This window comes from Oryza sativa, chromosome 4 (assembly GCF_034140825.1).
Source record: "Oryza sativa Japonica Group chromosome 4, ASM3414082v1".
In the NCBI taxonomy this organism is placed as follows: Eukaryota; Viridiplantae; Streptophyta; class Magnoliopsida; order Poales; family Poaceae; genus Oryza; species Oryza sativa.
In genome coordinates this window covers 34910498-34933306 of record NC_089038.1, presented here as the reverse complement: position 1 = coordinate 34933306, position 22809 = coordinate 34910498, and the positions used below count along the sequence as shown (strand labels likewise).

At 46.3% G+C, this 22809-nt stretch overlaps 3 protein-coding genes and 1 long non-coding RNA gene across 5 annotated transcripts; 3 read left to right on the top strand and 1 right to left on the bottom strand.

The window, feature by feature from the left end:
* The first annotated feature begins 238 nt into the window (after positions 1 to 238).
* Positions 239 to 6346, top strand: LOC4337377 (uncharacterized). 2 transcript variants are annotated; one of them, XM_015780895.3, is made up of 5 exons: positions 239 to 711; positions 884 to 933; positions 1109 to 1196; positions 2462 to 2578; positions 2668 to 6346. In XM_015780895.3, exons 1-5 carry the CDS (start codon positions 274 to 276, stop codon positions 2725 to 2727), a joined length of 753 nt encoding a protein of 250 aa, XP_015636381.1. In that variant the 5' UTR covers positions 239 to 273; the 3' UTR covers positions 2728 to 6346. The 2 variants fall into 2 exon arrangements, with proteins under 2 accessions (XP_015636381.1, XP_015636382.1); XM_015780896.3 differs by lacking the exons at positions 2462 to 2578; positions 2668 to 6346 and adding an exon at positions 1654 to 2298.
* Positions 6347 to 11904: 5558 nt separating this feature from the next.
* Positions 11905 to 13342, top strand: LOC4337376 (uncharacterized). The gene has a single exon (XM_015778023.3). The coding sequence runs from the start codon at positions 12029 to 12031 to the stop codon at positions 12992 to 12994; it is 966 nt and encodes a 321-aa protein (XP_015633509.1). The 5' UTR covers positions 11905 to 12028; the 3' UTR covers positions 12995 to 13342.
* A 1776-nt stretch (positions 13343 to 15118) lies between these two features.
* On the top strand, positions 15119 to 16278 carry LOC4337375 (early nodulin-like protein 6). The gene is made up of 2 exons (XM_015778305.3): positions 15119 to 15462; positions 15722 to 16278. The coding sequence occupies exons 1-2, from the start codon at positions 15267 to 15269 to the stop codon at positions 16066 to 16068; spliced, it is 543 nt and encodes a 180-aa protein (XP_015633791.1). The 5' UTR covers positions 15119 to 15266; the 3' UTR covers positions 16069 to 16278.
* Positions 16279 to 16837: 559 nt separating this feature from the next.
* On the bottom strand, positions 16838 to 20209 carry LOC4337374 (uncharacterized). Its single transcript, XR_001544949.3, has 4 exons — positions 19489 to 20209; positions 18531 to 18637; positions 17494 to 17565; positions 16838 to 17074 (listed from the first exon to the last, which is right to left on the bottom strand). It is a non-coding gene; the product is annotated as an uncharacterized lncRNA (long non-coding RNA).
* Between the last annotated feature and the right edge of the window lie 2600 nt (positions 20210 to 22809).

The following is a 22809-nucleotide window of genomic DNA, read 5'->3' as shown; positions in this document are numbered from 1 at the left end:
GGTATTGGGCCTAGTTGCAGTATAATGGGCCGAGCCTTCATGGGCCGCACATCCTCCCTAACCGTATTTAGGCCCACTAAAGTTGGGCTCGCTAGAGACAGGCTTTCGTAAGGCCCACCAAAAACATGGGTCGGTATTGAGATCAGAATATCCGGTTTGGCTCGTGGACCCGGAAAATGTCCGCGGAAATTTGCAAAGAAACCCTTTAAAAAACGTATTATTACTTTACTCCACCTCCGTGTCCCCCCGCCTCATCAGAGTTCGTCGGCGGCGATGGCGGCAGCGGCTGCAACCGCCTTCTCCTGCTCCTTCGCCTCCCCGCGCCACCGCCGGAGTCCCACGACGGCGAGAGCTTCGGGGGCGGCGGTGGAGATTCGGGTCTGCACCAACCGCACGTGCGCGCGCCAGGGCGGGCGCGAGGTCCTGGCGGCGCTCGAGGGGCTCGCGCCGCCGCGCGTCGACGTGGCCTCCTGCGGTTGCCTCGGCCGCTGCGGGGCGGGCCCAAACTTCGGCGCCTCCGTCTCCGGCGGCGGCGCCGCGGTGTTCGGCCACGTGGGCACCGCCGCGCGCGCCGCGCAGCTCCTGGAGCACCTGCTCGGCGACTCCGGATTCGACGCGGCGGCGGGGCTCGCCGCGCTCGCGGCGCGTGAGAAGGCGGAGGCCGCCCTCGAGAAGGGTGGCGCCGCCGAAGCGGAAGCCCTCCTGACTGAGGTCTCTGCAGAGGATTCACCCCATTCTTACCAAGCAAAGTGTGCTTGCCAATTTGTTTTTTCTTTTCTCTTGAAAATGGCGTCAAGGAAGCTGCATCTCCCGTGCTACAGGTACTATCATGTAGTGTTCCTGTTCCAATTTCTAACTTGTTGCTTGCTTGTATGCACTGCAGGCTATCGAGATGAATGCTGGTGGCGGTCTCCACTTGGCGTACAGAAGCAGGTCCTTTCTGTAGCTTTGATTATGAGAACGAGTGTTTGGGATTGGGAGTATGTGTGATAGCTTAATTTTTCACAATTTATGTTTTTCTCTTAGGAAATGCTGCCTTCGTTGCACTATTGGGAAGTGAGAATGAGAGTTTGCGTTAACTGAAATGAATGCTTGATGCTAAGTGCAGGTCTAGGGCTAGATTGTCAATGGGGAATATCACTGGTGCGCTTGCTGATGCCGAGGAAGCAACAAAGATTGCTCCGAAATTTCCTCAGGTAAACACCTGCCCTGTAAATTGAATTTATCATCTTCTTGTTACTACTCGTCCACAGCCAAGCCATACTGTTGATTGCTACAATACAAATATTTTTTTTCCTTATCACATTGGTGTTTCTTAACTTGTTTGCTGCGGACTGTTGTGTATGCCACAAACATTTGCAAATGCATACAGATTACCTACCTGGCTACCTAGTAGTTTATGCAGAGAGGAAAGGTTGCTACAATGATCAATAAAACCAAACAGTATGGCTGGGCATGATTGCCAAACTAAATAGTAGTGAACAGTGATTGCAGAATTTAGATCATTGGATGGCATGACAGTGAAATGCTTAATTTTCAATTCAACGGGGCACAAGTGCCCTCAGCCTTCATATGGACCAATGGGGCACAAAGCGCCTCCCCGCTGCCGTTACTTCATGTGGCTCGTGGCTCATCGTCGTTGCTGGACTGCAGATCGACGGAGGCCCCGAGGATTGCCCCACCCGGCGAGGTGTGTGCTTTGTGACCAACAAGAAGAAACAATAGACCACATCCTGATTTCCTGCCCGGAATCCGCGCAATTCTGGTGGATTGTAATGAATACCATTGGGCGTCCGGACCTCTTCCCCGCCTCTCAGAATTCCTTCATCTCTTGGTGGTCGGCATCCAGGAAGGGAGTGGCAAAGCAACTCCGCCGTGGTTTCGATACAGTGGTGGTCCTAGGCGCTTGGTCCATATGGAAAGAAAGGAACAATAGGGTCTTCAACCAGAAGCAGCGATCGTGGGAGGAGGTTGCTAGGGCAGCAGCAGAGGAGGCCGCCCTCTGGAGACTAGCAGGTCTTCTCCCATAGTAGATCATGGCTGTCGTGGTCGCAAAATTGATGTCACGAGATTATAGCTTAGCCTCCTTTTCTTACCTTTCTTTTTCGGTTTCTATTTCAGTTGCTTTGTAAAGATGTCACAATTTCTCCCCAATCTTAATAAAAAAGATGCGCAGCTCTTTTGCGCATTCTCAAAAAAAAGATGACGGGCGATAGCAAGTATAGTTCTATTGATTTATATGTCTCTGACATATAGCTTACGTTCGCACATGGTGTTCAATGAAATTCACTTGTATAATGTAGATGGAGCCTCCCCCTGCCTAACAGAAAGTCTGAAACACCATAACGTTCTATTCTATGCACTGATAAAATGGAGTTTCTTAGAGAGCCAGTCTTTAAATTCACTATCTGTTTTTTTTTTTCCATGGGCCTATTTGTCATGGCTGTGCTGCTCTATGCAGGCTCACTTGTCACGAGGCGATGCTCTGTTTGCAATGGAAGAGTACCGAGCTGCAGAGGATGCTTATGCTGATGCCCTGGACCTTGATCCATCCATTCGCCGGACCAAGTCGTTCAGGGTTAGTGTTTTCTGTGTCTGTATCACACGCACGGCAATTGTAACACTGTGAACTCTCCATTTTGACACACTCAACCCCCCCTGTTTCAGGCTCGTGTACAAAAGCTACGGGAGAAGGTTGCCAATGCTGATGTTTCATCATCATCATAGTCCATCCAAATAGGAGGAAGTTTCACACGGCAAGAAATGTATATCTGACGGGCGGATGGGAAAATTCTGAATAGTGAATAGTTTAGTGAAACAATGGAAATATTCCTGTCTAGTTAGTTTTACTCATTCTATATGGAGGCCGGGAAAATGCTCTTCCATCATCTTTAAAGAAAAGTCCTTAATCATTCTTAGCAGTGTACAGTGTGTATTAGGTCCTGTGTGGAGAGTTTAAGATTCTGAGAATCTGTTGGTTGATAACCAGCTTCCGAAAATCCGAGTTTTCATCTTCTGGTTTCTAGATCATTTTATTGATTTTATAACTTCATATTCTTATAATCTGAGTGACAGTCTACATTATTTGAAGAGCTGGAGATTATGCGAGAAGCTACGGCTGCTAAAAACTTTCCCAAATAGACCCTCAAACTGTCATACATAATAACTATGCATACGACTCCCGTACAAGTGTACAACCACAAGTTCATAACTAGCTCTGAAAAATCTGGACTCACATGAAGGTAATCCAAGCTACGTGATTAGTCTGATGATGAGGTAAGACGTACGCTAGTCGCTAGTCGTATGTATGAGTTACTCGTACGTATAACACTTCTCACCAGTATATATTGTATTGTCTCTTTTTCGCTATCATATGTCATTGATTTTTCGTTGAAGACGTCGTCCAATTTCCAACGGTGCGCGTGAGGCAAACTAGAACGGGCCGCACGCTGCACGTGGGCCGGAGTCCCGTTCCGGCCTACTAATTCGGCCCCGCACTAAGGCCCAACCATCGTATAGCTTCCGCCAGAAGCTTTTCACACGCAAAACACACTCCCTCCATCTCTCGCCGCCGGCCGCCGCGCGATTTGGGGAGCAGCTCCCCGCCGGAGGCTGCCGCTTCTCGCCGCGAGTCTCTCCAGCCGCGAGGTGCGGGTGAGCTCTACTGGAGTTTGGGGACATCTCCGGGGCGGAGCCGGAGCCGGAGAAGGAGGCTCTCGATCGGGCAGCAGCGCGTAATGTACGGATTCCCCCCCTCCCCTTTCACCCCGAGTTTTCTCTATCTATGCGTGTATGCTCGTGCTTAGCTTGCGTACGGATGCGCGTGCGGTTTTTTCTAGGGTAACGAATTCGACAACTCGTGAGCTTTCGGTAACCGCTCAGACTTTTGGGTTTGGTACATTGACATGGAGATTGGAAGATGGCATTTCGTGTCCCATTTGTTAAGGCTCTGATTCCATTGGTTTGTAGCGCGCCTCAACTCTCAAGCTCAGTGTTGCTGGTCTTGTACGCCTCAAGTTCATCTGTGTGGTTTGGCGTGCATCTGTTTACTGTTTTGTATGTATTGGTTGATGAATTCATCGTTTCGAAAACCACATGATATATAGTTCAGCGTTTATGTATCCTTTTCAAGGATTTTACAGGAGTTGAGCACGTAGCAGTGTCTAGTTATATCAGGAGGATTCACCAGAATAGAGATTTCTGTAGTCCTCAAACATTTCTTTCGAATCCCGTATGTTATTTTAAATCTACCTGAGACTGCTAATGTTTGATTTTCTTTATGGTGTTCTATACGGAGTTTCATTTCAGAAATAGATATCAAACACCCCTGATACTCTTAGCGCAGTAAAATATTCTTCCATACGAATGATGATGTACTCTACCAGCATATGGGCGGTTGTTCCTGTTAGGCTCTCTCAGAGCTCTTCCAGGATTCCATCATGATTTTGTTCTTGACTATTTTATTCACTAATGCATGCACCATTTCAATTTTCCTTGTAAACCCATTAGCTTCCCGAAAATATTGTTATTTTCTTTGTACCTCCCTTAAATATGAACAGGAAATCATCATTTTGGTGAGCTATACAGCTTGAATCCCCTTAATGCGAAAGGTATGAAATATCTAATGGAGAACATTGATGAAAACTCACTCATTCTTCTTCTGATTATTATTTATACTATTCAATGTTATCTTCTTCCTTTTTTTTTGTTCATGGACAAATTATACACTTAACCACAGCTTTTAAGCTTACACATACTCTCTTAGATTTTATTCATAATTGAATAAACTGCTTAATAATTCCCAGAGGGTGATATCTCAAAAAAGGGATGATATGATGTTTCACCAGTTCCCGAATGAATCAGAAACTTGCATATTATCATATCCTGCCAGTTACATTTGAGTTTCACCCGAAGGACTGCATTCTGTATATATTGTAGACTGATTTCCTGTTCAAGGTTTATTTTATAATGATTGGAGCAAACCCATCAACCAAGACGGATAGGGTCAAGTTTCTGTTACTTTACTTTTTTTTTTTGAACGACTCGCACGAGACAGTGCGAAGTTCTATTGATAGAGCAGGAAAAAATTACAAGATTACAACCCTAGAGGGTCGTAAACAGGAAAAAGGAAAAAATACCACCACCCACACACCGACATCGCCAACACACAAGCCCAGGAGAAGGCTAGCATCGGACCGGCCGCCGCTAAGCGTGACCGGCTGCCACTAGACCAACAAAGGGACAACCGAGATTGCCCCCTAGGGGATGCCAAAACGACGTCTTCAAGAAGAGAAGCGACAGAAAAACTGCCACCGCCGTCCGTCGAAACTCAAAGGAGCCAAGACTGAGCTTTCGTCCGGCAATCACCCTTGAGGGGTAAGATCCACAGCTGACACACCGATGCTCCACCACCACACAAGCTCTACCGACATGTGGGACCCCTGCACCGGCGTCCCTCGCCGGCCAGCCTTCGTGCGCCGAAGACCGCGCTACACCCACCAGCAGCTCCTCCTCACACCTAAGTCGCCTCCTTCACCGCCGGCCGCGCCTCTCGCGCCAAGCCGGCCTCTAACTCCGCCGCCCGCGCCTCTCGCACTAGCCGGCCTCCACTGCCATCGGCTGCGCCTCTTTGCGCCAAGCCGGTCTCCGACCTTTCCACCAGACGATGCTGCGCCGGCCAAATGCAGCCGTCTCCCACGCCCTCGGCTAGCCGTCCAAGGCCGCCATGCCTCTGGTGACCGCTGTCGCGACCACCAGCCACCGTCTCCGCGAGCCACCGCCACTGCTAGCGGCCACTTCACTGTTGCCCTCCGCCACGCCGCCGCCAAGTCCTCCGCCGGCGTCGTCGGCCGACGTCGCCGCCGCCAACTGCCGCAACCACCCGTCGCCGCCGTTGCCAACTGCCGTCACCAGCTGTCGCAAGTCGACCGCCGTCGCCGACCACCACAGCCGACCACCCTCTAGATCCGGTCGAGAGGCGCGGATCTGGGGAGGCACCGCCGTCATCGCCGCCGAGCACCGCGCCGTCGCCGCACAGGGACCAATGCCGCTGTCTTCGCGCCGTGCCGGCCTCAAGCCGCGTCTCTCACGCGGGTCCCGCTGCCAACGCTGCGCCCACACAGCCGCCGGTCTCTTTCTTCCCCGCCTCCACACCCGGCTGCACACTGTCGTCGGTATGCTGGCCGGTCGCCGCCTCGACGGAGGGGATCCGGCCTCCCACGCCGGAGAGGACAGATCCGGACTGGGGGGCGCCGGATCCAGCGAGGAGGTTGCCAGATTCGGTGACGTCGCGCGCCGCCGGACCCGCCCTGTCCCTGCTGCCAGCTCCACCCCCGTCCTGTCGCCACCGTCGCCAGCGCCTCCTCCGCCCCGTCGGCCGCCGCCAGCGCCGCCTCGTCCGCCCCGTCGCCGCCGCCGCCTCGTCCGCCCCGTCGCCGCCACCTTCTCTGCCCCGCCGCCGTCGCCTCCCCAGCCCCGGATCTGGCCGCCTCCGCCGCCACGGGCGCCGGGATGCCCCGCCGCCGCCGTCCTTGCGCCCGGCCGGCTTTCCGGTGGGCCACTCGGGCGGCGGCGAGGCGAAGGGGAGGGGGAAGGCGCGGCGGCGGCCGGCGCGTGTGGGGGCGCTCGCATCGCCCCTGGGGCTGGAGCGACACGAGCCTATGTGGGGAACTTTCGCCCCAGTGTTCAACGTTTCTGTTACTTTACACTATCATGACCAATTCATTTGCATGATAGGTCACAGAATGACGGTTGCTGCAGTCAACCAAAGACTTTATGGATTGATGGTTCTGTTTCACCGTAACGTTTGTCAGTTGAAACTGAGCCTGAGTGAAGCGGATATTTGTATCAGGATTCAGGGAGATCCTACCATCTTATTTCTTTTGAAGATGCTAACTGCATATCACAATTTCAACAATGAGGTAATTTAGTTAGCTAAATATTCTATGGAGGATTTTTTTTTTTTTTGGAAAAGTTGTTGAACATATTACATATCTACCTCTTTCTTTTCGTCTGTGTATTCCAGAGTTCTAGATGAACTCGTTTGAAAGCTAACAACTAATGGGAAAATGACAGGGCTTGATGGCTTGAGTAGAAATTTCAGTGGATGGCAATGCTCCACACTTCTACATGTCAAAAATCAAAACATTTCCTTCTGTTATTGGATGTAATTAACTACCTTGCTGACATGTTCATCATTTCATCCCTTTGGGTTCCTAACAAACAGATGCCATGCAAGGTAAGCATACGTTTCATGCATTAACCTCACAAATGCTTAAATTGTCGATATCATTAATCACAACTTTCCTCTCAATCAGTACTGATATGCTAAGAGAAATAACTCAATCTGTGGTTTATGTACCCTTTTTCAATATCTTTTGAAATCCATTTACATTTTACGGTCTGCGTACATTCTTCTTCTGAAGTTAGTGACAAAGAGTGAAAGAGGTGCCCATTGGAGAGGTACTACCTCTGTTATCAAAAGGATGACATCCTAGAGAACACATTCAAATCTCGATATGATAATCATTAAAAATTAAAAAAAAAGGTTAAGATGTGAAAATGACATTGATAGATTTGTCATGAAAAACACATTCACATGGTTATATTTTTAATAAGTTTTATACATATATAACTAGAAAAAGTAATGATGAGAGTATGAGACATATACATTGGAGATTGTGTCAATGTCCAAAACGACAAGTAAAAAAGAACATAGGTAGTAATATTTTAGCATGTGTTTGATTGTGCTTTATTAAATAGACTCCTTTCTTGTGTTGTGTACTTCTCTCTCTTACATATGTTGCTTGTGTACCTGTAAAGTGGGACTTGAATATGGTTTTAGCCTTTGGTAGTTATTTTGTATAGCGGCAGCTTTTTTTAATCTCAAGTGTGCACTCCAATAATCAAAGAAGGTGCTTTTGAGTGTTACAAAAATTTTAATGGGTGCCTTGTCCGTTGAACTAAAGAAAACATATCATGATATTCAGACCATGGTTCAGAACTTAGTTTCCTCAGCTTATTTACTGTATATTTGCTAGCAGTTGCAAGCTCATCCTATGGAACTCGAGTTTGGTAGCATCTGATTGAGCTGGAAGAGGCATTCACTTTTTTTGTGTTGACTGGTTTTGTGGAAGCACAAACTTACTGCTATTTCCTCATTGAGTAGCTTTGCTGTTTTCCACCTACAGTAAGTATTTTCTTTTTATTGTCCTTGTCGTTTTTAAGCTCAGGTATTGACCGACAGCTCACATTTTCCTACCTTCTGTTTGCTATTATTTTGATATTGACAGAACAATGGTTGGTTTGTAAGTTGAGAAATGTGTGCCAGTTAATCAGACATTTCTCTGAATTCTGAACATACACAATGGAAAGAGGCAACAAGTAAAATGACTAAAATAATGTATGATTGGGCCATCACTTATGAACTAACACATTTATTAGATTTAGTAGCCAAGCATTTCCCAATAACAGTCATCACTGTTTTTATTTTCCAAGACTTAATTTATGTTAGATACATTACATTTGGCATGCTACTTCCTTTTATCTTTCTTTTTTTTTTGGTAAACCATGGTGTTTTCTCCCTTTTTTTTGTCAAGGAAGATAAGTTTGTTCTTATCTTATGTCTGAGTTTCAACCACCATGGACTCCATGTGTGCCCTACCTAATCAAAACAGATCGTTTGCTCCCCTATTTTGCGGGAAGTTCAGGTATTTTTGTCGCCTGAGTGGGTTCACATATGACCCACAACGCTGAAGTCTGAATTTGCAATTCCGGTCTTCAGAGCTGACCGGGCCAATCCGGCAACAGCTTTCCACCTTGCTGAAATTCCACACCAGATTAGCGATAGGGAAGATGCTTTCTTTCGTGCCACAACAGATTACTCTTAAAGTTTGATATTGTGGGGCCACCACCTGGATTGGTTTGAGCACATGCAAGATGATAAGAACATTCCTAGCATACTCTACCTAATTAAAAAAATTGAAAAAACAGGAAATATTAGCTGTGTTGATTGTGATGTTTAGCTGATTTGCTTCCTGTGTGATACAGTGTGTGGAAGGAGAACTCTTTTAGTTTATATGGATAGCTTTGTTGATCTGGTACTCCTTCATTGTGTGCCAACATTGATCTGGCAAATAAATAAATACCATATCCTGTCCTAGACATTCTATTGCCTATGACGCACTAATGCAAGGTTTTCTGAAAATGCTCATATCATTTATCACACTAAATCCCCCGTGTTTTTCAGTCATATGTTACAGTTGTAGACAGGACTTATGAGTTGCCACATAGTCATGGCTCATGAGATCATTTTAAGCACATCAAAGCATCAAAGTGGAACGAGAACCAAATGTGTGTGCTGATCTGCAGGTTCTTTTTTCATACTTCTAAAGTTCTAATTTTGATTTTATCTTCTTCTTTCACTCTGAGTAATACATTGTTTTTTCTCCTCAAGTATCAAGGCATATGTTACATGCAAAATGCCTCTTTTTTTTCTATTTGCTATATACTCCGGTGTTAAATAGGCATTTATTTATTTTCATATTTAGGTCCAGAAACGTTGAATTCACAATTTTCCTAGCTTGCCAGTTTGCTAGTTTATACTTTATGTATGCCAATCTTTAGAGTTTCCCTAGTTTGCCAGATTGCTATAGTTTATACTTTATGTATGCCAAACTTTAGGAATTTCCCTAGCTTGCCAGATTGCTATAGTTTATACTTTATACAAGCCAAACTTTGGAATTTTCACTAGCTTGCTAGATCGCTATAGTTTATACTTTATGTATGCCAAACTTTAGATGTACCTATCCCACTTGTACATCATTCTTTTCAAGATCAACGGGGCCAAGTCGGCCATCTGAACCTACAATACACGTCAATTCAAAAGGGTCTGCGTCAACGGCTCCTTAATTTCAGGTTTATAAAGTTTTTCAAATTACCATTATCGCTCATTATCCATATGTTGTGTGCAGATCAAGTTTTCAGCAGGTCAAAGTCGATGGCCCGAACCTGGTTTTCAAAAAACAGCCAATGGGCGAAGAATAAAACGGGCGCCCACGTTTCTCTCCTACCGTTTCGGATGCGTGGAGCCAAAGCGAAGCTAGGGTGGTGGCAACTGTAGCACTGGACCCCGTCTCATGGTAAATTTTTCTTCGCCATCACCTGTTGCTGTTGCTGTTGCCACCCCCAACGAGTCTATCAGGACACAGGAGAGGTATCAGGAGGTATGGCCTTTGCTACTTCTGCTAATCTGATGATGTCGGTATTGCATTGCATATGATACAGAAGTGAAGTGTGCTGTTTGTAGCGTTGCGTCATGCAGAATGGGGGCGTAACAGAACATGGGAACATACCCATTACACGTGTGCGCGACACCCTCAAAGACGGGGTGGTTCGTTGCACGGGTAAAATATCTGTATCTTCCCTGCAAGTGATGTACGGTTTGTTGTGTGGCATCCACGGTAAGTAAAGTAAAATGGCTCGGCAAAAATCAGAAAATGACGTGGTATGGGCACAGACACACACCCCAAAGAAAAATCACGATAAAATGGGCGTGCTGTTCACGCTGGACTCGTCATAACCTAGGCTAGGCTACTTTGTGATTCGATCAGCTTTTGGGTGTGTGTTTAGTTCACGACAAAACTAAAGGTTTGATTGAAATTGTAACGATGTGACGGAAAAGTTGAAAGTTTGTACGTGTAGACAAGTTATGATGTGATAGAAAAGTTGAAAGTTTGAAGAAAAAGTTAGGAACTAAACCACATTTGCCTGGCATTGGAATCGATTTGATCAAATGTCATAAAGATGATTTTTGTAACTGTTTCCTATGAAATTTTCGTTACGACTTTAATCGCAGAAGCACATTCTAGTAGAACTTGCATATCGGAGGAGATTTTTTTTTTCTTTGATCAATATGTACCCAGAGAAAATATTATGGCCCCATCCTTACCTATTAGCCCGTACATTTTCTTGTTTATAAGCCTAGCTGATCGAGTCGGCACATATGCCATCTGACAGTAACTTACTAGTCCAGTGTGAACTGCAGAAGAGTGCAAGCCTTGCACTTGTAGTTGTACGATGATGTAGGATGCGATGTCACCAGTGGAAACGCGCGGCCCTGCACGGAGCTTGAGTGCCTGGAGATTGTAAGATCAAATGTCATAAAGATGAAAGCTCTATTAGTGGGGGTAATAAGCCAGTGATCCCAGTCTAGTTATTAATGCCCTTAATGGTACGATAAGGAAAAAAAATATCTTTAAGGTTTAGCCAAACGTTCCAGTATGTTCTGCTCGTATATCTTTAGCCCGCAAGGTAGGAGAAGAAATTATTACGTGTATGTGTTCATTCCAGTCTGCCAAGTACCTACGGTGTGCTGTTGTGCAATTACAAGATCGCTAAAACAAGAAGGGAAAAAAAAGAATCGATCCCAATGTTCAGAAAGAAAACGTCATGCCAAGGTAAAAAGTAGATGACGCCACGCGCATACTCGAAGTAAAAGTATATATATGTGGTGGATTGCGCATACTTGAAGTAAAAGTATATATATGTGGTGGATTACCGATAATCTCGATTAAGTCCAGTATTAAAATGGACAAGTAGAGAGCTAACCCTAATTAGATTCTGAATTTTCTTTTTCCCCTCTCGATCGATACCAAAAGGAGAGACGAGAGGGACACATGTCGTCTGCAGTACTGCGTTATCTCAATTGAGACGAGAGAGGCGTGGAGGAGTGAAAAGGCGAATTCTTATTCAGAAGTGTTTCCGATACGCGTCTTACGCGGCGGGCCCACGCTGCCGCCCTCCCATCATCTTCACAGCCGAGAGAGAGAGAGAGGCCATCTCCCCCTTCCCGGAAACGCATTCTTGCCGGGGACAAAAGCCTCACGTCCCGTCACCTTCACCTTCGCCACCGTTCACACCCCCCGCGACGCCACCGCCACCTTTATATCCTTCTCCCCGCCACATCCTCGCTCCTCGTCTCCGCCGCGAGCTTCACCTGAATCCGATCCGATCACCCTTAGCAACCCAGATGTTCCTCACCGACAAGTACCACGCGCTTCTCCCTTTCCACGCCAGCGGCGGCGGCGTGAAGGATCACCGGCGGAGGCCGGGCAAGGCGGTGCCCGGGGCGGCGGGTGGTGGTCCCGGGTCCGCCCGGTTCGGCGCCGCGCTGTCCGCGAGGCTCGGGAGTTTGCTGCCGCTGCCGGCGTCGCCGTTGGCTGCGTTGGCGCGGCTCGCGGATCTCCTCGCGCTTGCCCTCGCTGACGCTGTTCCCGCGTTGGCTGGTGAGGGGGACGCGGCCGCCGTCGCCGCGCACCTCGACGCCGGGGTCGCGCTGCTCGACGCCTGCAACGGGATCACCGCGCGCCTCGACCGGCTCCGCCGCCGCCGCCTGCTGTCCCGGTTCGCGCTCCACCTCCTCTCGTCGTCGTCACCACCGCTGCCTTCCTCGGTCCGCCGCGCGCGCGCCGCGCTCGCCGACCGTGACGAGCGGGCCCCGGCGTCGCCTCCCCCGCCGCTCCCTTCTCTCCCGTTCGACCAGCCCCGCGACCGCGTCTCCGGCGCCGCGACCGTCCTCCTCGCCGTCGACGCCGTCTCCTCGCTCGCAGCGGCGGCCGCGTCCGCCGTCCTCTGCGGCGACGCCCTCCACCAGATCGCCTTCCCCCTGGTCTCCGGCGAATTCCCGTGGACCGAGGCCTTCAACGCCGTGTCCATCCAGCTCGCCGCCCTCGCCACCAAACCCAGCGAGGTGGACGCCGTCGACGAGGCCGTCGGCAAGCTCAAATCCGTGCTCGACAACGGCGACGGCGACCTCGACGAGGCGGCGCTGCGGGCGGCGGTGCAGGAGGTGGAGAGGCGGACGGAGGAGCTGACGGCGCCGTTGGACCGGCTGTCCGACGCCGTCAACGGCGTGTTCCGGGCGGCGCTGTGCCTCCGCAACGCGGAGCTCGGGAGCATCATGGTGGGACCCGCCGAAAAGACGCCGTGTAAATAGCCGTTTCCACCGTGTGTCGTCCGTAGCCATACTGGTATGTCACTGTATAAATACAAGTATAATTCTGGAAGTAGTACAGTTCTACAGGTACAGGGCAACATGGGGTGGTGTCTCAGCCAAATGCAGTGGTTTGGTGCTTTTTCTACCAGCTGTTACTACTATCTGTGTGTCAAGGTTGCCACATATGAGAACACAGTGCAATTCGCACCCTTTTGCAGATGTGGAATCCAGTAAAAACTTGGGAAAACCGTGGCAACTGTTCACCTACCTATGTAATTTTGCGGCTTCATACATACTGTATGTATACCATGAGGAACTTTGTGAAGAAAATCTCTCTTACCGACTTCACCAGTTGAAACAGACACATTAATGAAACAATCAGCTTATTATGGCTCAGATTTTTTTTTTTTGGCGAGCGAAATGAAACAAAACATTAATGCACGAATAATTAAGTATTATCTTTGTTGTAAAATATAATAACATTTGATTATCTAGGTAGACAAACCCTTGTATAGAGCCGGATGTGTTAATGTATTACTCCTTCCGTCCCATAATATAAGAGATTTTAAGGTTTAGCTTGCACTGTTTGACTTCTCGTCTTATTTAAAAAAATTTAGAATTATTTTTTGTCACTTACTTTATTATCTAAAGTATTTTAAGCACAACTTTTTGTTTTTTATATTTGCACAAATTTTTTGAATAAGACAAGTGGTCAAAAGATGTAAAAAAAACTCAAAATCTCTTATATTATAGGATGGAGGGAGTACAAACTTGAAATTTTAGATTCATTTATTTTTCTAAAAAAAACTTTTATATAAAAAGTATTTTGTATAAATCGCATCATTTAATACTTTAGAAGATGTGGTTACGATGAATGGGGGAATCATAGCTAGGGAGTAGCTTAGCCGAGCCGTACAAACAACCAGCGTGAGAGAACGAGCAACCTGGCACCAACGGCGATCGAACCGCGGCCGCACGTACGGCGAAAATGTCAGCGGCGCGGCCCGCATGGGCCACCACGGCGTGGGCGCGAGCCGCGAGGTTGGCTTGCCGAGAGGCGCAAGGAGGCGCTGGCCTTGGCGACGACGATGACGACGAGGACGCCGTGGCGCACTCAACCGCGCAGGCGATCGAGGTCAAGCACCACCCGCCCACGCCCACGCGCGCGCACGCACAGTACAGTAGTCGCGCACACATCGCCCATGTGTGCGGTGGTCGGAGCCGTCACGCAAGCGATCTCGCGGGCACGCACATGCGGCGCGGGGCACACAGGTTTGCCGTCGCGGCAAGCGGAAGAAGGTCGCGCCGGGGCAGGGTCAGGTGAAGGTCAGGTCGGCCGCTGCTGTCGCGGTAGCCCGCCCGGCCCCGACAGAGCACGGCGCTTGCCGATACACTTCCGCTACTCCCGATGGGGACGCCATGCTTTGTCCTTGGTGTCACCACACTGTCCCTCCTTGGTGCGAGATAGGGTAGGAGTACTACAATACGGGAGTCGCGTGCTTGCTCGGATTCTCGAACGTACTAGGGCTACAGTATCTTTTTACACGCATCCGGTGCCAGCGAGGAGGGCTCGGTGCATCTCACACCGTTGGATCCGATACGATCGTACTGCCTGCCAGGCTGCCACTGGCCAGTGCATCGTCTACATACAACGGCTGTGTACGGGCTCCATCTCAAAATACAACAATATAAGATTAGATGAGACATTTCCTAGTCCTATAGCTCGTCCATATTTATGGTACTAAGAATTATCTCATCTGATTTTATATTCTTATATTTTAGGATGGAGGGAGTAGTAGTTCTTCAGAATGTGTTTGTTTTAGCTTTCTCCAGAAGCCGGGTAATCAATATTTAGCCTGTTATAAAAAAGAAAACTAGTTCTTGTTCGCTTTGCTCTGCGTTCTGCACTGGGCCGTTGGCTAGTAGGGCCGCAACTTCCACTACAACAATTAGGCCCAGGATACGCCCATCAGCTCAGAGCCTGAGAAGTGAGAACCAAGTTAGCAGTTGGCAGTTGATTGGCACGTCGGTCAAACGAGGCAACCAATCGCCGAGTCATACTAGACATGCAAGAATGCAAGATTGCAGCTACGCCAATGCGGCCCACGTAGTCGCAATCTCCACTATTCCCTCCCTGGCTGAAGACTCCAAAACCGCCGCCGCCTCCTCCTCCTGGGACCTGGGCTCCTGGCTTGCCGCTCGACCATCCGCGCTCTTTACCTGCTATTAATTCGCTCTCCGCCCTCTGCATTGCACCATCTCGCGATCGGTAATGACGACGACGAACCACCTCGTCTCCCCCGCGCTGCTGCTGCTTCTCGCCCTCCTCGGCGCATCGGTCCGGCGTGCCGGCGCCACCACCTTCGAGGTCGGTGGGGAACACGGCTGGGCCGTGCCGCCGGCCAAAGACGCCGGCGTGTACAACGACTGGGCGTCCAAGAACCGCTTCCTCGTCGGCGACAGCGTCCGTAAGATCACTCGATCGATCGATCAATCTCCATTTCGAATAATTCTGTCGGCAATGAACAGGGAAAGTGATTTCATCTCTAGAGGGGATATTCATCGTTTCGTGCATGCCACCTAAATAGTCATCGAAAAATTTAAAAAATTTTGACAAAATATATTAATATGAAATATATTACATCATAAACATTTAAGTTTAAATTCAACTTCTACCGGTTGTAATAAAAATAACAAGTACGCGACATTGATTTGCATTTGATGCAGATTTCAAGTACGCGAAGGACTCGGTGATGGTAGTGACGGAAGACGACTACAACAAGTGCAAGGCGGAGCACCCGATCTTCTTCTCCAACAACGGCGACACGGAGGTGGGGCTGGACCGGCAGGGCCTCTTCTACTTCATCAGCGGCGTCGCCGGCCACTGCGAGCGTGGGCAGAGGATGGTCATCAAGGTCATCGGCCACGACGCGCCTCCGCCGGCCAGCCCGCCGCCGCCGCCGTCGAACGCTCCCCCTACACCGCCTCACCCCAGCGGCGCCGCCTCCGCGCTAGGCGCCGGCGGACTCGCCGTCGCGGCCATGCTGCTGCCGGTCTTCGTGTACGGTGTCTGATGGTCACCGTAGCTGCATGCACCTGCGTGCATGCCCGATCGAATTGATATCGTCTTGTAGATTGTCAGGTCTTTGCGAGTGTTATGCTTAGTGATTTTTGACGTGCTCGTTCATTGCAATCTCGTGTAATTCTTACTTAGATTTTTTTTTTGTATTTGGAATTGACTTTGGATAATTTATTTGTGACTTTGCTGAATGTTGCATCCCAAACCTTCAGTTTGCACTCGCATTTTTCTCCCGTGGAAAACCGCGCCTCTCGTTGATTAAACTATAAACTATAAACCATCTTTAGCGGACCATCCTTTGTATTGAACTCTTTGCGATATTATAAAAATAATAATTTGGAAAATTACAATTATTCGATTGAACTATCACTTTGCTATAACTTCGACGTGGTATTTTACAAAACCAAAACAACAAATGGTTTTTATCAAAGAAATATAACTCTATCTACTATGTGAATGATATATAGGTCTGACTTCAAAAAAAATAACATGAGGGATATATATGTGGAGTCAAATTTGTTAGACAAATCTTAACTAAAAGATTCGGATTTTTCCTTTCGTCACCAATTTGTCGTCCGTACGCTTTTTCGTCCGTACGCGCAGTTTACACAGATCCGATTTTTCGTCCGTACGCGCTTTTGTGTGTGATCATTGCCCAGTAGGCCACATCTGTCCACAGGCCCACAAGCAAGCCCGGGTCCAAGCGACAAGCCCATAAAGCCTAACCCACAAGTCCAGGTGCACCACAAGCCCACAAGGCCACAAACCGCAAGTCCTCCGTTTTCCTTTTCTTCTGTTATTTCTACCGCTATTTTTTAGCGCTCACACTAACACGATTTTACAGATTTCTCTCGCAGGGGAAAAATACACATACACGAATACAATCACAGGCAAGACATACATATAGAAATAATAGAAACACACAAGAAAATACAAAAATACAAATCACGAGGCTCTTCCTCGGGGGTCAAGCCACTTCCACGTTATCATTAAACTGAACCCTGAATGCAGTTACAATTCCATTAGGTTTATATATAACTCAAGAAATTCTAATGCAGTTACAATTCCATTAGGTTTATATATAACTCAAGAATTTCTAATGCAGTTCTACTCCATTACGGTAACACATTGAGGTAACAAAATTAATATGAGATCATATCATAGTAGCATGAAATTAATGATTTGATTTAATCTGCAATTTTTGAACCACCGTGTCATATTGATTGGAAAATTCACAGTAACACCTTGAGGTAATAAAATTCACAGTACTTGAATGTTTGCAAATATCAATATGAACAGTATCATTTATCATTTAGAGGTTGAGTTTCCTACTTTAGCTGTTAAGCTTCAAGACTAAATTCAAACTACTGAAAACTAACCAATTCAATTAAGATTGGTAATTTCATGACAAAAACCTTACCAATTTCCGACCAGCGGCGGTGAAAACATGAACCCAGTTTCTCCTCCACTCCCGAAGTTGGAAAATAGATTTCTACAGGAATTGACATAGAAAAATGAGTAGTTTAGATACTTCTGGTAATCCATAGAGCCAGACATGATAATTTTTAGCTGATTAACCTTCAAGGCTAAATTCAGAGAATATGAAAAGTAACCAATTCAATAAATAATCAAACACAAATCCATAACAATAGCTGCCCAGTATCATGAGAACATCCCTCAACACGGGAATCGAATGCATGATCTATTGTATAACCCTGACAGCAAAATCATAGTAGAATTCTTAGTCAATTTGAACACTTGCCTTAGTGCTCATTATAACTAATATAATCGACACCATACAATTATCATACGAATATAATCTGAATTAATTGGATTTTTCTGAATTGTTGAGCACCAAACCGGTTTTGTTGGGCGTCCTAAGATTTTGGAGATCAAGCTAGCAGCAATGGTCTCATTTATCAAGATGATCAACTGGTAATTAATAATGGCATTTGTAGTCACAAGATGTATCATTGCATTTTAAGGGGGCAAAAAAAAAAGGAAAACAAGCAGTTCAGTCCAGGAATTAAGCTGCCTGACAAATTTTCTCACTTACAGACTAGCATATGTATATGTATGTTTAGAATTTCAGAATGGAAATAATTCCATTCTTTTGTTCACTATAGTATTTATCGACTAGATTCTTGCACTAGGAAGCTACATGATAACATAATCATAAAAACACAATTTGCCCTCCTACTTAAGAAATACTACTAAAATTTTAGTAGTAAATTCTGGAACATTGCTATCGTCCACGAGCCCCACCGAGAAGAACGCATCAAGATTCGACCAATATAGAGTAACAGGACAAGTTTTTAATGAATACACTTCTCCACCTAGACATATGCTCTTGGTTGATCCACTCAAACCAAACAAATCAAATAAACTATTTGTCCAATCTAATTATTCTGACAAAGAAAAACATAGCAAAGCTCATATCAGCTTAAAAAAACTCACCGGTTCAGACACCTCGACTGCAGCATTCGAGACAACCTCCGATGACATCACCACTCCATCCTAACCACCATCTCTGCCTCGAATCCACTCAACAATCCGCTCCTCCCCTACAACATAGAGCAGATGGACAGTGTGTTACCTAACTAACATGTTCCCAACCTCGGACTGATCAACATGTTCCAGAATTTACTATTTTCACATACGCTTGAGTATAATGATTACAAAACATATTATTTTGTCAAAACATGTGTGACCTAATCAAGGATGCTGAAATACTACACATTTTTCCCAAATTCAATTCTTCAAGCAATATATGTCTAAAAGATTAAAATATCTGTATAACAGCTTAATCAATCCTGAAGATGTTGGTCTCACAAACAAAGAACACAAATTCCGAAAGAAGAAAAGTGAACATGAACTACTCCACAGACATGATATGCTCAAATTAATTTTTAGAATCACTGACTTTGTAACAAGATATGACCTTGTGTGGCAACTAATGAGGTATATTCAGTATAAAAACTTCAGATCCATATAGTTTAAATGAGTTCAATAATGGTTGACCAATAATTCTAGATGCGAAAAATGGATAAAAAGTTTGCATGTGAAAATAGCAGAACAGCTCCTACAAAGTCTAAGTAATCATACACAGGTACACACAAACAGGATCATCAAAGAGTTTGTAGTCCTATAATCCTATATTAAGGACAAAACTAACCCCAATCTATGGCAGCCATAGGACTTAAGCACTTAGATAAACTGAATCAGATATGCTTTACAGGAGAAAAAAATTTACTATGTTTAGATATCTGATAAGTTTACACCAATACCCCCAACAAGCAAAAAAAAAAAACACCCATCCATATCCCTCGGACCCCCACATGCACATACACAGACAAAATCATGTCTAACCGTGTAATCAAAAAGCTAGGAAAATGTTAATCAACCGAGAACGCACCTGAAATCATGAAGAAACGCCCACTATCTTCAGTGCCACCACTCGGCTGCGCTCTCCTCGGTCCACCTTCGTCTGCAAGCTTGAACCCTCCTCTCCGGCCGGCCGGACAGCTAGCGGGGAGTCCGTTGAGTGATGGTGATGGAACGAGTGGGGATCGGGGGAGCTCAAGAGCAATGTACATCTTCTTGGCGCTATCGGCGGCTTTGGTGATGGAGACCATGAGACGCATACGGTCTCATCATGGACATCGGCACCTCTTGAAACCAATTGCCGTCGTCACCCTAGGGGAGGCCGCCGGGTCCGCCCTCCCGTCGTCGCTGGCGGCAGATCCGTGCGAGAGGGGGGCGGAGAGACGACGAGAATCGTGTGAGAGGGGAAGAGATCGCCGGATCCGCACCTCCCATCACCACCCACGAAGGATCCGCGCGACAGTGGGGAGGAGAGACGACAGGATCCAAGCGAGGAGGAGTGAAGCCGCCCACGGGATCCGTGCAGGAGGGGAAGGGGTCGCCGGATCCGCCCCTCCCGTCGCCGACGATGGCGGATCTGCGCGAGAAGGAGGCAGAGAAACTATGGGATCCAGGCGAGGAGGGGTGAATCCGTCTCAATACGGAAATGCACTATCGAAGAAGCTAAATGCAATAGCAGGTGGTGGCATGGTGGATCTGGTTGGCAACGACGGCTTTGAGCAGGAGTGGCTGCTGGCGATATATGAGGAGGTGGAGAAAGACACAGGAAAACAGGGAGAAATAGAGAGAACGAGAGAGAGAGAGAGTGGTGTGTAAGTGTAACAGCTCTCATTTTCTCTGACCTCCTCGAGCTATCTAGAAAGTGAGAGCTGGCAGCTGGTCAGGTTGGTGGTGTGCAACAGCTCATCACCTCCTCACTATTTTACTTTTCTAATATTAACATAAAAAACATCAATTCTTAACTTCAATATTTACTAAGACAAAAATCATAAATTATAAAAAATGATATAAAGGTTTCAGAAAAGAAAATAAAATGCAAAAAAGTAGCATCGATATTCACAATTCTAATGTGTCGTCGGTTTAACTCCACACATTTTTTTCATGTCTCAACACGTACTATATATTCTCATAGTTAAAGCACATAGATTACCAGAAAATTCCATTTATTTTTTATTAAACTTACCTACTTAAAAAATATCAATATTTATGTTCATCACATAAATTTCCATCCGTCGCCTTCTGCGCAAACACAATTGTAATGTTCTTCCAAACGTTCTTCCATCGCTACAACCATCCGAACCACATGTCAGAGGCATCATCCACATCCCTGTTGACAGAAAACACGAGGCCTGGGAGATCTGCTTAACTCCAGTACAGGTCCAAAGCTCGCATTCGGGTGTGCTAGCGTGCCAGTTGATTTGATCCTGTAATCAACAAGAAATAGAAGCAAAGAAACCGCAGTTAAATCTATAAATGATAGTCAATCGGCTAGGTGCCGATGACATATCAATTATCTTTGAGCCGATGTCATATATGCATCGATCGGCAGTCATTAATAAATAAGAAGGGACTAAATCTACTCGATCAACTGCAGATATTAACAATATATAATCTTTATATCGATATATACTTAAATTAAGTGATTGGGATAGATCGGTCGCTATGCCGAGACAGTATAAATCACTTAGATCGAAATATATATTAATAATGAGACTATATACGTTCATAGTATAACCGATCAGATAGATCTAGCATGTATCGGCTAATACTCTGATACCACCTTATATTAAGATATCAAAGCAAGTAGAATATACTAAACAACAGCCTAACATACTTAAATGCAGCAAGATCTTAACGTAAAGGGCAGATTTAACATGTCAATCAAGCATATAGGATAAAAAGTAGTTAAATCAAGTAAGATCGGCTGAAACTCCGATGCTACCCTAATCAGCAACCGAGAAGTAGTAGAGATTGAGATTCTAATCACGACTCATAAGATCAAACTTAACTGATGCAGCTATAAGTATGAAAAGAAGGACAATATCTAGACAATCAAGCCGTCGGATGTGTCATAGAGTGGTAGATATCCTATATAATCTAAGTCAGCATCGGTATTTAACTTAATCGGCTGCCTTCTATTGACGGATGTTAGCCGATTGTAGGTTAGATATCAATATTGCCAGGGATTATGTAGGATATATGATAACTCGGCGAATTACATAAACAAGATTAGAGTGTCATAAAGATGGAATCACTAATCCCGAGAACGCAAGCCGTCATAACAAGTTTTACCTCTTGTTGAAGATCGAAACCGATGCAGCTCAACTCGAAAGCAATAACTCGTCGAAATAAAACTAAAGCAAAAAGGGTGGCGATGCGCCAAGATTGTATTGAACGTGTGTTCTTTTAGTTACATAGGGCTCGGGGTCTATTTATACCCGAGAATTATAAGATATGTCCATACCGGACACGACTATTATCTCTAACAAACTCTAAGATATCATAAGTCTTTGCGGCAGACTTTTGCCCTAAGCATATCTCTAAGGAAATTACGTAAAACATCCTAATTAATAGATACAATTGCCTTCTCAGGACTCTATCCATGTGCGGCAATCATCTTGAAGCATATATGTTGTACACCAAGTCGTATTGCCGGAATCGGCTGTATCACCTAACCCAGTCTGATTCAGATTTAGTCGATTTTAGTCGTAGCCGATCTGGACTCCAGCCGATTCTTACTCTGTTCCCGCAACAATCCTTATTTCCGACTCCGCTTCGATCCCATCTTCACCTCCGACGCTGATACTACCAAATTCGGTTGCTAACAATCCCGCACATGTAGGGAAAATTAATTGTCTAGAAACAAACACGACTTCTTAGTCATCGAACATATCTCTGATTCTTATGATTATGGTTGGGTGCTTTAATAAATCGTTAAAATCCTACTTCAATCACTCTGCATTACACAGTGCGACGCACGGGGATTTACATAAGGCTTCCGGGTTTTTTCGTCAATCTTTTTTTCACCCTTTTTCTCATCCGCTTTTTATTCATCGCCTTTTTTCGTCCGTCTTATTTTTTTGCCTTTTCCTTTTTTTTTCCATCCATCGTTTTTTTGCCTTTATCCTTCCTCTCGATGCAGAGAGTCGACGTGATCCATGCGGGAGGGGAAGAGGTCGTCGAATCCACTCCTCACGTCGCACACCGATAGCGAATCCGTGCGATAGGGAGGCGGAGAGATGACGGGATCAGTGTGGGATGAGAAGAGTTCGCCGAATCTGCCCCTCCCGTAACCGCTGACGGCGGATCCGCGTGAGATAGAGGCAGAGAGGCGATAGGATTCAGGCGCTGG

Excerpts from the sequence above, each read along its gene's own strand:
- LOC4337377 (XM_015780895.3), top strand. The coding sequence starts at position 274 with ATGGCGGCAGCGGCTGCAACCGCCTTCTCCTGCTCCTTCGCCTCCCCG. Across the intron at positions 712-883 it reads CGGAAGCCCTCCTGACTGAG|GCTATCGAGATGAATGCTGG; the intron begins GTCTCTGCAGAG and ends TATGCACTGCAG. Across the intron at positions 2,579-2,667 it reads GCCGGACCAAGTCGTTCAGG|GCTCGTGTACAAAAGCTACG; the intron begins GTTAGTGTTTTC and ends CCCCTGTTTCAG.
- LOC4337376 (XM_015778023.3), top strand. The coding sequence starts at position 12,029 with ATGTTCCTCACCGACAAGTACCACGCGCTTCTCCCTTTCCACGCCAGC.
- LOC4337375 (XM_015778305.3), top strand. The coding sequence starts at position 15,267 with ATGACGACGACGAACCACCTCGTCTCCCCCGCGCTGCTGCTGCTTCTC. Across the intron at positions 15,463-15,721 it reads CCTCGTCGGCGACAGCGTCC|ATTTCAAGTACGCGAAGGAC; the intron begins GTAAGATCACTC and ends CATTTGATGCAG.